This window comes from Mobula birostris, chromosome 10 (genome assembly GCF_030028105.1).
Source record: "Mobula birostris isolate sMobBir1 chromosome 10, sMobBir1.hap1, whole genome shotgun sequence".
In the NCBI taxonomy this organism is placed as follows: Eukaryota; Metazoa; Chordata; class Chondrichthyes; order Myliobatiformes; family Myliobatidae; genus Mobula; species Mobula birostris.
In genome coordinates, this window is record NC_092379.1 from 48,246,550 (window position 1) to 48,262,284 (window position 15,735).

Consider the following 15,735-nt stretch of genomic DNA (forward strand, 5'->3'; position numbering starts at 1 on the left):
GTGAGCCTGTCTATAAGGTCACAGATGTCGCTGTGAGCCCTGTCTGAGGGCAGAGGTGTCGCTGTGACAGGCACAGATGTCGCTGTGAGCCTGTCTAAGGGCACGGATGTCGCTGTGAGCCTGTCTATAAGCTCACAGATGTCGCTGTGAGCCCTGTCTGAGGGCAGAGGTGTCGCTGTGAGCCTGTCTGAGGGCAGAGGTGTCGCTGTGAGCCTGTCTGAGGGCAGAGGTGTCGCTGTGAGCCTGTCTGAGGGCAGAGGTGTCGCTGTGAGCCTGTCTGAGGGCAGAGCTGTCGCTGTGAGCCTGTCTAAGGTCACAGATGTCGCTGTGAGCCTGTCTAAGGTCACAGATGTCGCTGTGAGCCTGTCTAAGGTCAGAGGTGTCGCTGTAAGCCAGTCTAAGGTCAGAGGTGTCGCTGTGAGCCTGTCTAAGGTCAGAGGTGTCGCTGTGAGCCAGTCTAAGGTCAGAGGTGTCGCTGTGAGCCAGTCTAAGGTCAGAGGTGTCGCTGTGAGCCTGTCTAAGGTCAGAGGTGTCGCTGTGAGCCTGTCTAAGGTCAGAGGTGTCGCTGTGAGCCTGTCTAAGGTCAGAGGTGTCGCTGTGAGCCTGTCTAAGGTCAGAGGTGTCGCTGTGAGCCTGTCTAAGGTCACAGGTGTCGCTGTGAGCCTGTCTATAAGGGCAGAGATGTCGCTGTGAGCCTGTCTAAGGGCAGAGGTGTCGCTGTGAGCCTGTCTAAGGTCACAGATGTCATTGTGAGCCTGTCTAAGGGCACAGATGTCATTGTGAGCCTGTCTAAGGTCACAGATGTCGCTGTGAGCCTGTCTAAGGTCACAGATGTCATTGTGAGCCTGTCTAAGGTCACAGATGTCGCTGTGAGCCTGTCTAAGGTCACAGATGTCATTGTGAGCCCTGTCTATAAGGTCACAGATGTCGCTGTGAGCCTGTCTAAGGGCACAGATGTCGCTGTGAGCCTGTCTAAGGTCACAGATGTCGCTGTGAGCCTGTCTAAGGTCAGAGGTGTCGCTGTGAGCCTGTCTAAGGTCAGAGGAGTCGCTGTGAGCCTGTCTAAGGTCACAGATGTCGCTGTGAGCCTGTCTAAGGTCACAGATGTCGCTGTGAGCCTGTCTAAGGTCACAGATGTCGCTGTGAGCCTGTCTAAGGGCACAGATGTCGCTGTGAGCCTGTCTATAAGGTCACAGATGTCGCTGTGAGCCCTGTCTAAGATCACAGGTGTCGCTGTGAGCCTGTCTAAGATCACAGGTGTCGCTGTGAGCCTGTCTAAGATCACAGGTGTCGCTGTTAGCCTGTCTAAGGTCACAGGTGTCGCTGTGAGCCTGTCTAAGGTCACAGATGTCGCTGTGAGCCTGTCGAAGGTCAGAGATGTCGCTGTGAGCCTGTGTAAGGTCACAGATGTCATTGTGAGCCTGTCTAAGGTCACAGATGTCGCTGTGAGCCCTGTCTATAAGGTCACAGATGTCGCTGTGAGCCTGTCTAAGGTCAGAGGTGTCGCTGTGAGCCTGTCTAAGGTCAGAGGTGTCGCTGTGAGCCTGTCTAAGGGTACAGATGTCGCTGTGAGCCTGTCTAAGGTCAGAGGTGTCGCTGTGAGCCTGTCTAAGGTCAGAGGTGTCGCTGTGAGCCTGTCTAAGGTCAGAGGTGTCGCTGTGAGCCTGTCTAAGGTCAGAGGTGTCGCTGTGAGCCAGTCTAAGATCACAGATGTCGCTGTGAGCCTGTCTAAGGTCACAGATGTCGCTGTGAGCCTGTCTAAGGTCACAGATGTCGCTGTGAGCCTCTCTAAGGTCACAGATGTCGCTGTGAGCCTGTGTAAGGTCACAGATGTCATTGTGAGCCTGTCTAAGGTCACAGATGTCGCTGTGAGCCCTGTCTATAAGGTCACAGATGTCGCTGTGAGCCAGTCTAAGATCACAGATGTCGCTGTGAGCCTGTCTAAGGTCACAGATGTCGCTGTGAGCCTGTGTAAGGTCACAGACGTCGCTGTGAGCCTGTCTAAGGTCACAGACGTCATTGTGAGCCCTGTCTATAAGGTCACAGACGTCGCTGTGAGCCTGTCTAAGGTCACAGACGTCGCTGTGAGCCTGTCTAAGGTCACAGATGTCGCTGTGAGCCTGTCTAAGGTCACAGATGTCGCTGTGAGCCTGTCTAAGGTCACAGATGTCGCTGTGAGCCTGTCTAAGGTCAGAGGTGTCGCTGTGAGCCTGTCTAAGGTCAGAGGTGTCGCTGTGAGCCTGTCTAAGGTCAGAGGTGTGGCTGTGAGCCTGTCTAAGGTCAGAGGTGTGGCTGTGAGCCTGTCTAAGGTCAGAGGAGTCGCTGTGAGCCTGTCCAAGGTCAGAGGTGTCGCTGTGAGCCTGTCCAAGGTCAGAGGTGTCGCTGTGAGCCTGTCTAAGGTCAGAGGTGTCGCTGTGAGCCTGTCTATAAGGGCAGAGATGTCGCTGTGAGCCTGTCTAAGGTCAGAGGTGTCGCTGTGAGCCTGTCTAAGGGTACAGATGTCGCTGTGAGCCTGTCTAAGGTCACAGATGTCGCTGTGAGCCTGTCTAAGGTCAGAGGTGTCGCTGTGAGCCTGTCTAAGGGCAGAGGTGTCGCTGTGAGCCAGTCTAAGGTCAGAGGTGTCGCTGTGAGCCAGTCTAAGGGCGCAGATGTCGCTGTGAGCCTGTCTAAGGGCAGAGGTGTCGCTGTGAGCCTGTCTAAGGTCAGAGGTGTCGCTGTGAGCCTGTCTAAGGGCACAGATGTCGCTGTGAGCCTGTCTAAGGGCACAGATGTCGCTGTGAGCCTGTCTAAGGGCAGAGGTGTCGCTGTGAGCCTGTCTAAGGTCAGAGGTGTCGCTGTGAGCCTGTCTAAGGTCAGAGGTGTCGCTGTGAGCCTGTCTAAGGGCACAGATGTCGCTGTGAGCCTGTCTAAGGTCACAGATGTCGCTGTGAGCCTGTCTAAGGGCAGAGGTGTCGCTGTGAGCCTGTCTAAGGGCAGAGGTGTCGCTGTGAGCCTGTCTAAGGGCGCAGATGTCGCTGTGAGCCTGTCTATAAGGTCACAGATGTCGCTGTGAGCCCTGTCTGAGGGCAGAGGTGTCGCTGTGACAGGCACAGATGTCGCTGTGAGCTTGTCGAAGGGCACAGATGTCGCTGTGAGCCTGTCGAAGGGCACAGATGTCGCTGTGAGCCTGTCTGAGGGCACAGATGTCACTGTGAGCCTGTCTATAAGCTCACAAATGTCGCTGTGAGCCCTGTCTGAGGGCAGAGGTGTCGCTGTGAGCCTGTCTGAGGGCAGAGGTGTCGCTGTGAGCCTGTCTGAGGGCAGAGGTGTCGCTGTGAGCCTGTCTGAGGGCAGAGGTGTCGCTGTGAGCCTGTCTGAGGGCAGAGGTGTCGCTGTGAGCCTGTCTAATGTCACAGATGTCGCTGTGAGCCTGTCTAATGTCACAGATGTCGCTGTGAGCCTGTCTAAGGTCACAGATGTCGCTGTGAGCCTGTCTAAGGGTACAGATGTCGCTGTGAGCCTGTCTAAGGTCAGAGGTGTCGCTGTAAGCCAGTCTAAGGTCAGAGGTGTCGCTGTGAGCCTGTCTAAGGTCAGAGGTGTCGCTGTGAGCCAGTCTAAGGTCAGAGGTGTCGCTGTGAGCCAGTCTAAGGGCGCAGATGTCGCTGTGAGCCTGTCTAAGGTCACAGATGTCGCTGTGAGCCCTGTCTGAGGGCAGAGGTGTCGCTGTGACAGGCACAGATGTCGCTGTGAGCCTGTCGAAGGGCACAGATGTCGCTGTGAGCCTGTCTGAGGGCAGAGGTGTCGCTGTGAGCCTGTCTAAGGTCACAGATGTCGCTGTGAGCCTGTCTAAGGTCACAGATGTCGCTGTGAGCCTGTCTAAGGTCACAGATGTCGCTGTGAGCCTGTCTAAGGTCACAGATGTCGCTGTGAGCCTGTCTAAGGTCACAGATGTCGCTGTGAGCCTGTCTATAAGGTCACAGATGTCGCTGTGAGCCCTGTCTGAGGGCAGAGGTGTCGCTGTGACAGGCACAGATGTCGCTGTGAGCCTGTCTAAGGGCACAGATGTCGCTGTGAGCCCTGTCTGAGGGCAGAGGTGTCGCTGTGAGCCTGTCTAAGGTCACAGATGTCGCTGTGAGCCTGTCTAAGGTCACAGATGTCGCTGTGAGCCTGTCTATAAGCTCACAGATGTCGCTGTGAGCCCTGTCTGAGGGCAGAGGTGTCGCTGTGAGCCTGTCTGAGGGCAGAGGTGTCGCTGTGAGCCTGTCTGAGGGCAGAGGTGTCGCTGTGAGCCTGTCTGAGGGCAGAGGTGTCGCTGTGAGCCTGTCTAAGGTCAGAGGTGTCGCTGTGAGCCTGTCTAAGGTCAGAGGTGTCGCTGTGAGCCTGTCTAAGGTCACAGGTGTCGCTGTGAGCCTGTCTAAGGTCAGAGGAGTCGCTGTGAGCCTGTCTAAGGTCACAGATGTCGCTGTGAGCCTGTCTAAGGTCACAGATGTCGCTGTGAGCCTGTCTAAGGGCAGAGGTGTCGCTGTGAGCCTGTCTAAGGGCACAGATGTCGCTGTGAGCCTGTCTAAGGTCACAGATGTCGCTGTGAGCCTGTCTAAGGTCACAGATGTCGCTGTGAGCCTGTCTAAGGTCACGGATGTCGCTGTGAGCCTGTCTAAGGTCACAGATGTCGCTGTGAGCCTGTCTAAGGGTACAGATGTCGCTGTGAGCCTGTCTAAGGGCAGAGGTGTCGCTGTGAGCCTGTCTAAGGTCACAGATGTCATTGTGAGCCTGTCTAAGGTCACAGATGTCGCTGTGAGCCTGTCTAAGGGCAGAGGTGTCGCTGTGAGCCTGTCTAAGGTCACAGATGTCGCTGTGAGCCTGTCTAAGGTCACAGATGTCGCTGTGAGCCTGTCTAAGGTCACAGATGTCGCTGTGAGCCTGTCTAAGGTCACAGATGTCGCTGTGAGCCTGTCTAAGGTCACAGATGTCGCTGTGAGCCTGTCTAAGGTCACGGATGTCGCTGTGAGCCTGTCTAAGGTCACAGATGTCGCTGTGAGCCTGTCTAAGGTCACAGATGTCGCTGTGAGCCTGTCTAAGGTCACAGATGTCGCTGTGAGCCTGTCTAAGGTCACAGATGTCGCTGTGAGCCTGTCTAAGGTCACAGATGTCGCTGTGAGCCTGTCTAAGGTCACAGATGTCGCTGTGAGCCTGTCTAAGGTCACAGATGTCGCTGTGAGCCATCTCTAAGGTCACAGATGTCGCTGTGAGCCTGTCTAAGATCACAGATGTCGCTGTGAGCCTGTCTAAGGTCACAGATGTCGCTGTGAGCCTGTCTAAGGTCACAGATGTCGCTGTGAGCCCTGTCTATAAGGTCACAGATGTCGCTGTGAGCCCTGTCTATAAGGTCACAGGTGTCGCTGTGAGCCTGTCTAAGGTCACAGATGTCGCTGTGAGCCCTGTCTATAAGGTCACAGGTGTCGCTGTGAGCCTGTCTAAGGTCAGAGGTGTCGCTGTGAGCCTGTCTATAAGGGCAGAGATGTCGCTGTGAGCCTGTCTAAGGTCAGAGATGTCGCTGTGAGCCTGTCTAAGGTCAGAGGTGTCGCTGTGAGCCTGTCTAAGGTCACAGATGTCGCTGTGAGCCTGTCTAAGGTCACAGATGTCGCTGTGAGCCTGTCTAAGGTCAGAGGTGTCGCTGTGAGCCTGTCTAAGGGCAGAGGTGTCGCTGTGAGCCTGTCTAAGGGCAGAGGTGTCGCTGTGAGCCTGTCTAAGGTCACAGATGTCGCTGTGAGCCTGTCTAAGGTCACAGATGTCGCTGTGAGCCTGTCTAAGGTCAGAGGTGTGGCTGTGAGCCTGTCTAAGGTCAGAGGTGTCGCTGTGAGCCTGTCTAAGGGCACAGATGTCGCTGTGAGCCTGTCTATAAGGGCAGAGATGTTGCTGTGAGCCTGTCTAAGGGCACAGATGTCGCTGTGAGCCTGTCTAAGGTCAGAGGTGTGGCTGTGAGCCTGTCTAAGGTCAGAGGTGTGGCTGTGAGCCTGTCTAAGGTCAGAGGTGTGGCTGTGAGCCTGTCCAAGGTCAGAGGTGTCGCTGTGAGCCTGTCCAAGGTCAGAGGTGTCGCTGTGAGCCTGTCTAAGGTCAGAGGTGTCGCTGTGAGCCTGTCTAAGGTCAGAGGTGTCGCTGTGAGCCTGTCTATAAGGGCAGAGATGTCGCTGTGAGCCTGTCTAAGGTCAGAGGTGTCGCTGTGAGCCTGTCTAAGGTCACAGGTGTCGCTGTGAGCCTGTCTATAAGGGCAGAGATGTCGCTGTGAGCCTGTCTAAGGGCAGAGATGTCGCTGTGAGCCTGTCTAAGGGCAGAGGTGTCGCTGCGAGCCTGTCTGAGGTCGGAGGTGTCGCTGCGAGCCTGTCTGAGGTCGGAGGTGTCGCTGCGAGCCTGTCTGAGGTCGGAGGTGTCGCTGCGAGCCTGTCTGAGGTCGGAGGTGTCGCTGCGAGCCTGTCTGAGGTCGGAGGTGTCGCTGCGAGCCTGTCTGAGGTCGGAGGTGTCGCTGCGAGCCTGTCTGAGGTCGGAGGTGTCGCTGCGAGCCTGTCTGAGGTCGGAGGTGTCGCTGCGAGCCTGTCTGAGGTCGGAGGTGTCGCTGCGAGCCTGTCTGAGGTCGGAGGTGTCGCTGCGAGCCTGTCTGAGGTCGGAGGTGTCGCTGCGAGCCTGTCTGAGGTCGGAGGTGTCGCTGCGAGCCTGTCTGAGGGCGGAGGTGTCGCTGCGAGCCTGTCTGAGGTCGGAGGTGTCGCTGCGAGCCTGTCTGAGGGCGGAGGTGTCGCTGCGAGCCTGTCTGAGGGCGGAGGTGTCGCTGCGAGCCTGTCTGAGGTCGGAGGTGTCGCTGCGAGCCTGTCTGAGGTCGGAGGTGTCGCTGCGAGCCTGTCTGAGGGCGGAGGTGTCGCTGCGAGCCTGTCTGAGGGCGGAGGTGTCGCTGCGAGCCTGTCTGAGGGCGGAGGTGTCGCTGCGAGCCTGTCTGAGGGCGGAGGTGTCGCTGCGAGCCTGTCTGAGGGCGGAGGTGTCGCTGCGAGCCTGTCTGAGGGCGGAGGTGTCGCTGCGAGCCTGTCTGAGGGCGGAGGTGTCGCTGCGAGCCTGTCTGAGGGCGGAGGTGTCGCTGCGAGCCTGTCTGAGGGCGGAGGTGTCGCTGCGAGCCTGTCTGAGGGCGGAGGTGTCGCTGCGAGCCTGTCTGAGGGCGGAGGTGTCGCTGCGAGCCTGTCTGAGGGCGGAGGTGTCGCTGCGAGCCTGTCTGAGGGCGGAGGTGTCGCTGCGAGCCTGTCTGAGGGCGGAGGTGTCGCTGCGAGCCTGTCTGAGGGCGGAGGTGTCGCTGCGAGCCTGTCTGAGGGCGGAGGTGTCGCTGCGAGCCTGTCTGAGGGCGGAGGTGTCGCTGCGAGCCTGTCTGAGGGCGGAGGTGTCGCTGCGAGCCTGTCTGAGGGCGGAGGTGTCGCTGCGAGCCTGTCTGAGGGCGGAGGTGTCGCTGCGAGCCTGTCTGAGGGCGGAGGTGTCGCTGCGAGCCTGTCTGAGGGCGGAGGTGTCGCTGCGAGCCTGTCTGAGGGCGGAGGTGTCGCTGCGAGCCTGTCTGAGGGCGGAGGTGTCGCTGCGAGCCTGTCTGAGGGCGGAGGTGTCGCTGCGAGCCTGTCTGAGGGCGGAGGTGTCGCTGCGAGCCTGTCTGAGGGCGGAAGTGTCGCTGCGAGCCTGTCTGAGGGCGGAGGTGTCGCTGCGAGCCTGTCTGAGGGCGGAGGTGTCGCTGCGAGCCTGTCTGAGGGCGGAGGTGTCGCTGCGAGCCTGTCTGAGGGCACAGCTACGGTCAACAGAAGACTCCTCAGGCTGGACGTCATCGTCAGCCACTTTCTTCTGTTAACGTACTGGAATGTAGAGTCATTGAAAGGTACAGCCAGTCTAGTGTGGGCCAAGCCAACTCCCATCAACCTGTCCCTGGACCGTAGCCCTCCATATCCCTACTATCCATGTACCCACCCAAACTTCTCTTTAATATTGAAATCGAGCCTGCCTGCACCACTTGCACTGACAGCTTGTTCCACTGTATGGGACTAAGGGGTTGGCTCTGGTATGATATGAAGTTAATTCAGATGGTGCTTTGGAGAGGGGTTGCATCTGTGTGATTCTTCTAGGTGATTTAAAGACTCAGGGGGCAGGGTGATGGTGAATGGAATAAGGGGAATTACAGAGGGGTGAGAGAGAAGCTTGCCCAGTTCGATTGGAGGGGCAGACTGGTGGGGATGACGGCAGAGCAGAAGCGGCTGAAGTTTCTGGGAATAGTTCACAAGGCGCAGGATAGTTATGTCCCACAGAGGAAGTTGTTCTCAAACAGCAGGGGTTGGCAACCATGGCTGACAAGAGAAGTTAAGGACTGCGTAAGAGCTAAGGAAAGGGCATATAAGGTAGCAAAAGTCAGTGGGAAGTTGGATGATTGAGAAGCTTTTAAGATCCCAGCAAAAGGAAGGAGGCATGGGATAAGGGGACATTGCTTTGTGGATCCAGAACTGGCCTGCCCACAGAAGGCAAAGAGTGGTTGTAGATGGATCATATTCTGCGTGGAGGCCGGTGACCAATGGTGTGCCTCAGGGATCTGTTCTGTGACCCTTACTCTTCGTGATTTTTATAAATGACCTGGATGAGGAGTGGAGGGATGGGTTAGTAAATTTGCTGATAACTCAAAGGTTGGGGGTGTTGTGGATAGTGTGGAGGGCTGTCAGAGGTTACAGTGGGACATTGATAGGATGCAAATCTGGGCTGAGAAGTGGCAGATGGAGTTCAACCCAGATAAGTGTGAGGTGATTCATTTTGGTAGTCAAATATGATGGCAGAATATAGCATTAGTGGTCAGACTCTTGGCACTGTGGAGGATCAGAGGAATCTTGGGGTCTGAGTCCATAGGACACTCAAAGCTGCTGTGCAGGTTGACTCTGTGGTTAAGGAGGCATACGGTGCATTGGCCTTCATTAATCGTGGGATTGAGTTTAAGAGCCGGGGGGTAATGTTGCAGCTATATAGGACCCTGGTCAGACCCCACTTGGAGTACTGTGCTCAGTTCTGGTCGCCTCACTGTAGGAAGGATGTGGAAATCATGGAAAAGGTACAGAGGAGATTTACAAGGACGTTGCCTGAATTGGGAGTATACCTTATGAGAACAGGTTGAGTGAACTCGGCCTTTATTCCTTGGAGCGTGGAGGATGAGAGGTGACCTGATAGAGGTGTATAAGATGTCACAGTCATAGTCATACTTTATTGATCCCGGGGGAAATTGGTTTTTGTTACAGTTGCACCATAAATAATTAAATAGTAATAAAACCATAAATAATTAAATAGTTATATGTAAATTATGCCAGGAAATAAGTCCAGGACCAGCCTATTGGCTCAGGGTGTCTGACCCTCCAAGGGAGGAGTTGTAAAGTTTGATGGCCACAGGCAGGAATGACTTCCTATGACGCTCTGTGTTGCATCTCGGTGGAATGAGTCTCTGGCTGAGGCATTGATCATGTGGATAGTCAGAGGCTTTTTCCCAGGGCTGAATTGGCTAACACGAGAGAGCACAGTGTTAAGGTGCTTGGAAGTAGGTACAGAGGAGATGTCAGGGATAAGTTTTTTTATGCAGAGAGTGGTGAGTGCATGGAATGGGCTACCGGCATCGGTGGTGAAGGCGGATATGATAGGGTCTTTTAAGAGACTTCTGGATAGGTACATGGGGCTTAGAAAAATAGAGGGCTATGGGGAACCCTACGTAGTTCTAAGGTAAGGACATGTTTGGCACAGCTTTGTGGGCCAAAGGGCCTGTATTGTGCTGTAGGTTTTCTATGTTTCTAAAAGGCAACTAAAAATGCTGTGAGATGGGAAAAGATGAAATATGAGGGCAAACTAGTTGATAATATAAAGCAGGATACTAAAAGTTTTTTTCAGTTATATTAAGAATAAAAGGGAGGTGACAGTTGATATTGAACCACTGAAAAATGATGCTGGCGAGGTAGTAATGGGGGGCAAAGAAGTCATTAGCTGTAAGCCAAGAGGTCCGTGAGTGTCAAGGAGCAGGAGTGAGTGCCATTGCTATTACAAAGGAAAACGTGCTAGGCAAACAGAAAGCTCTTAAGGTGGATAAGTCACCTGGACTAGACGGAATACATCCCAGAATCTTGAGAGAGGTTGCAGAAGAGATAACTGATGCATTGGTCATGATCTTTCAAGAATCACTTGATTCTGGTATGTTCTCAGAGGACTGGAAGATTGCAAATGTAACTCCACTATTTAAGAAGGGAAGAAGGCAAAAGAAAGGAAATTATAGGCCAGTTAGCCTAACCTCAATATCTGGGAAAGTGTTGGAGTCCATTATTAAGGACGAGGTTTCGGGGTACTTGGAGACTAATGGTAAAGTAAGTCACAATCAGCATGGTAAAGGGAAATCTTGTCTGACAAATCTGTTAGAATTCTTCGAGGAAGTAACAAGCAGGGTGGACAAAGGAGAGGCAGTGGATGTTATTTACCTAGAGTTTCAGAAGGCCTTTGATAAGGCACCTCACTTGAGGCTGCTTAACAAGATAAAATCCTATGGTGTTACAGGAAAGGTACTGGCAGGGATACAGGAATGGCTGACGGGCAGGAGGCAGTGAGTGGGAATAAAAGGGCCTTTTTTGCTTGGCTGCCAGTGACTGCTGGTGTTCCTCGGGGGTCAGCATTGGGACCGCTACTTTTCACATTGCTTGTCTATTATTTAGATAATGGAATTGATGGCCTTGCGGCAAAGTTTGTGGATGATAAGAAGGGTGGAGGGGTAGGTAGTGCTGAGGAAGCAATGCGATTCCAGCAGTATTTAGACAAATTGGAAGAATGGGCAAAAAAGTGGCAGATGGAATACAGTATTGGGAAATGTATGATCATGTATTTTGGTAAAACGAACAATGGTGCAGATTATTATCTAAATGGGGAGAAGGTTCAAACATCGGAGGTGCAGAGAGACTTAGGAGTCCTTGTGCAAAATTCCAGATGGTTAATTTACAGCTTGAGTCTGTGGTAAAGAAGGCAAATAAAGGCAGTTATTTCAAGGGGAATAGAATATAAAAGAAAGGAGGTAATGCTGAGGCTTTACAAGACACTAGTCAGACCACACAGAGTATTGTCAAGTTTTGGGCCCCATATCTCAGAAAGGATGTGTTGTCATTGGAGAGCGTCCAGAGGAGGTTCACGAGGATGATTCCGGACATGAAGGAGTTAACATATGAGGAGCGTTTGGTGGCTTTGGGCCTGTACTCACTGGAATTGAGAAGAATGCGGGGGATCTTGCAGATATACCGTGGAGAGCATTCTAACTGGCTGCATCACCATCTGGTATGGTGGAGGTGGGGGACACCCTACAGGATCGAAAGTAGCTGCAAGTTGTGAACTCAGTCAGGTCCATCATGGGCACCGGCCTCTGTAGTACCCAGGACACCTGCAAGGAGCGGTGCCTCAAAAAGGCAGCGTCCATCATGAAGGGGCCCCACCACCTAGGTCATGCTCTCTTCTCATTGTTACCGTCATGAAGGAGGTACAGGAGCCTGAAGGCACACACTCCATGATTCAGGAATAGCTTCTTCCCTCTGCTATCCAATTTCTGAACTCACAAGCACTACCTCATTATATTTTTTGTACTATTTTAACTAACACACACTCAATGTAATTCAAATTTTTTCTATTAGTTACGTATTGCTGACTCACCAACATCAACTCTCGTGACATACGCGGTGACATTAAACCTGGTTCTGAGGACAGGAGACGTCACGCTGGGCACAAGGGGAAAGGGTGGGCGGGAGCAGACAGCTTCGACCTCCTTCAGCTGAATGCAGTGCAGGCGTGGTTTAAAATGTTGCCCATCTTGAGAGAACAAACAAGAAGATCACCAGTGTAAATTGCCAATACCGAGCTGCCCAATCCTCTCCCCCCCCCCACCACACACACACAGCTGTCTCATTCCATCTGTCAGCGTTCTGTTTTATGTAGGTGTATCCAGTATTTGTCTTTCTGAGGGCTAAGAAATTCATGGTGTGCTGCCCTGACAGGGTTATCTGTACAGAGAAAGTCTTACCTCGGTCACCTGAAATGTAGATACATGCTGACAGACTTGTGCACAACAAGTTCCCACAAGCAACAATGATCATCTCTTTGCAGGGCTGGTGTTGATTGAAGGGGAAATATTGGAGAGCAGATGGAGTGTTGGTTGGACAATATCTCATCTATACTATCTCTGCATCAGCGTAGATGCTCCCACTCAAAGTTGGACTTTAAAAAAAATCAGTCGTTCCCCACAACCTTCTGAATGAGGGGCAATAGTGGCTAGGAGTAGATTTACTTGTTCAGAACCTCCTTCGTGCTGGGTTGACATTCGGACATTCCTTTTGCAGGTTTCTAGAAGAGGAGGATTTGAAGATGAGCTCTTCAAGCCAAACATCCTCAGGATCTGACGGCCGCTCAGTACATCTGCATCTGATTGGTGTGGGAGAGGAAACATCCGCCAGTTTGGGAAAGAGTGAAAACATGGTTGTGAACAGCAAGGCAGCAAGACTCAGGTACCCAGTGGGATCGGTGCTGTAAGGAAAGGCAAGAGGGGGTTTCACCATTTACACTGGGAAGAAATCAAGCTTGTATTCTGGGTTAGCATGAGATTTTGGTAAATGACCAAACTGCAATTAAATGAGACAAATGTTCTTCTTTATTTGATGGAGAAGGCAAATATTGATATATATCAGTTTGGGCTTTCGAAGAGATTTCCACACCACATGGAACTTTGATCGTCACACCAAGGTGAGAGTTTTCCTACGTTGTATCTGGAGAGTGGTTCACAGATTATCCTCCTATTCAAAACACCGGTGCTTCATGCCAATGAAGACATTTCACTGTGCTTACTGTGGGAAAAACTTTAAGCGGTCCAATGCCCTGATCACACACCAGCGGATCCACACGGGGGAGAGGCCATTCTCCTGTTCTGTGTGTGGGAAAGGATTTGCTCGGTCATCGGACCTGGTGACCCACCAGCGAGTTCACACCGGGGAGAGACCGTTCACCTGCTCCGAGTGCGGGAAGGGATTCACCCAGTCAAGCTACCTGCTGATACACCAGCGGATTCACTCTGGAGACAGACCGTTCACCTGCTCTGTGTGTGGGAAAGGTCTGGCAGATTCTTCCCAGCTGCTGAAACACCAGCGAATTCACACCGGCGAAAGGCCGTTCACCTGCTCAGAGTGTGGGAAAGGATTCACCCAGTCAGCTAATCTGAAAAGACACCAGCAAGTCCACAGCTGGGAGAGGCCATTTACCTGCTCTGAGTGTGGGAAGGGATTCACCCAGTCGTCCCAACTGCTGCAGCACCAGCGAGTTCACAGCTGGAACACACCATTTACCTGCTCTGATTGTGGGAAAGGGTTCAGTGAGTCATCATCGTTGCTGACACACCAGAGGGTGCACACTGGAGAGAAACCATTTACCTGTTCTGAGTGTGGGAAAGGTTTTGGTCAGTCGGCGTCCTTGTTGAAGCACCAGCGGGTTCACACTGGGGAGAGACCGTTCACCTGCTCCGAATGTGGGAAGGGATTCACGCTGTCATCATCCTTACTGACGCACCAGAGGGTTCACACCGGCGAGAGGCCGTTCACCTGCTCTGAGTGCGGGAAGCGATTCAGTCGGTCATCGTCCCTACTGACGCACCAGAGAGTTCACACTGGGGAGAGGCCGTTCACCTGCTCTGAGTGTGGCAAGGGGTTTAATCGGTCGTCCAACCTGCTGACGCACCAGCGGGTTCACACTGGGGAGCGGCCGTTCATCTGCCCCGAATGTGGGAAGGGATTTAATCGGTCGTCCAACCTGCTGACGCACCAGCAAATTCACACCGGGGAGCGGCCATTCACCTGCTCCAAGTGTGGGAAAGGATTTGCTGTTTCATCATACCTGATTAAACACCAGCGTGTCCATGCCGGGGGGAAAGTTTAAAGACACTGTGTACGTGGAACGTTTCAGAATCCCAGCAGCTGAGGTAGCAGTAGGTACAGATTCTGAAGTTATACCTGTGGCTGATCAACCCAGGATTAAGTGACTGTCATGGTGGACATTTCAGCTTTGCTGTTCAAAACCACCACAACCAAGAGAGTCAAAGTCAAAGTAAATTTGTTATCAAAGTACATGTGTTACCATACACAATCCTGAGATTCATTCACAGGAAGGTGAAGAACTATGAAAACGTGGACTTCAACAAAAACTGATAACCAATGTGCTAAAGAAGACAAACAGTATAAAATAAAACAAAATACTGGGAACATGAATCATAGTGCTTGAAATTGAGCCTGTAGGTTGTAGAGTTATTTCACTGTTGAGGTGGGTGAAGTTATCGATGCTAGTCAGGAGCCTGATCAGGAGTCAGGACTGTTTGTGAAGATGGAGTTTAAAGTTGGATCCTTGCCAAACAAATCACTTGCGCTTTATGCACAGTGATCGGGTTGTGCTGGGTTTTGATGGCAATCCCAGTTTGGACCTGTGCTCTTCAATTACATATTGAATGCACAGGCCACGTATCGGCCGCCAGACCCGACGTGACTGTCAGTGTTCCCGCTGCTCAGCGGTCACCCCTCATTTGCCACAATTATATTGATTTACTTAGAGACAAGCTTCTAACCCAACAAACCGCACTGCCCAGTAACCAACCTATTCAACCCTAGCCTAATCACAGGACAATTTACAATGACCAGTTAACCTACTAACCGGTACGTCTCTGGAGGAAGTCAGAGCACCCGGAGGAAACCCACGCGGTCAGGGGGAGAATGTACGAACTCCTTACAGATGGAGGCGGAATTGAACTCTGAACTCCGACGCCCCAAGCTGTAATAGTGTCGTGCTTACCGCTACATTACCATGATGCTCAATTATTCTCAGTGGGCGACAGCTCCACAACGTTACCACCGTCTTGGTTATTCACATCAACACATGTTCCGTTTTCTCAAACAACGTGCTGTAACTAACACCGGTAAAGTAGCACCTGCTGAGTTATTACTAACCCGGAAATAATGGCATGGCCGTTGTGGTGGGAATGAAGATGGAACACGTGACAAGATTATCTTCAAGTTCCCTCCATATCTCTCTCTCTTGCTTTTTAAATACTCCTTATAACTTCCTACTTTGAGCAAATACAAATAATGGATTGGCAAAAGGCATTTAATAAGGGGCCACATGAAAGCTAATTACAGCATTAATTGATTAATTGGTTGATAAACCAAGGTGGAGTAAATCACGGGCAAACTGAAACTACTTCTTCTTCATGTGTCTCGCACGTTACATGCTTGGGCGATCACGGCTGTCCACATCGAACGACCCTCACAGCATCAATGATATCTCGCACACAGTGTTAGTTCTTTCACAGTGTCCATATATTTTCTTCTTTGCCCTCCTCTTCCGCGTTTCCCAGGCATACGGCCTTGTAATGTAAGGCATTCTATTTCTCCCTTTCTGATGACATGGCCCAGGAATTCATGTTTCCTCTTATTTAATGTTCTCATTAAAGATGTTTTTGTATGGGCACGTTGGAGTACTGTCTCATTAGTTACCCTATCTCTATATGATATTTTCAGCATCCTTCTAAGAAACCACATTTCTGTGGCTTCTACGTTTCTTTGGAGTTCTGGTGTTATAGTCCATGTTTTGGAAGCACACAGCAAGATTGACCAGGTGTAACATTTTAACATTTGTCATAGAAATGTGTCTGTTGGTAAAAATGGGTTTCAT

General features: G+C 52.2%; 1 protein-coding gene across 2 annotated transcripts in view; it reads left to right on the forward strand.

The window, feature by feature from the left end:
- Nucleotides 1-15,524, forward strand: part of LOC140203982 (uncharacterized) — a 66,750-nt gene extending 51,226 nt beyond the window's left edge. For both annotated transcript variants that reach the window (XM_072270188.1, XM_072270187.1), the window contains exon 2: nucleotides 12,372-15,524. In XM_072270188.1, coding sequence (XP_072126289.1) covers nucleotides 12,844-13,953 — 1,110 coding nt within the window. In that variant the 5' untranslated portion in view covers nucleotides 12,372-12,843 and the 3' untranslated portion in view covers nucleotides 13,954-15,524. The remainder of the gene's footprint in view (nucleotides 1-12,371) is intronic.
- Nucleotides 15,525-15,735: the final 211 nt, after the last annotated feature.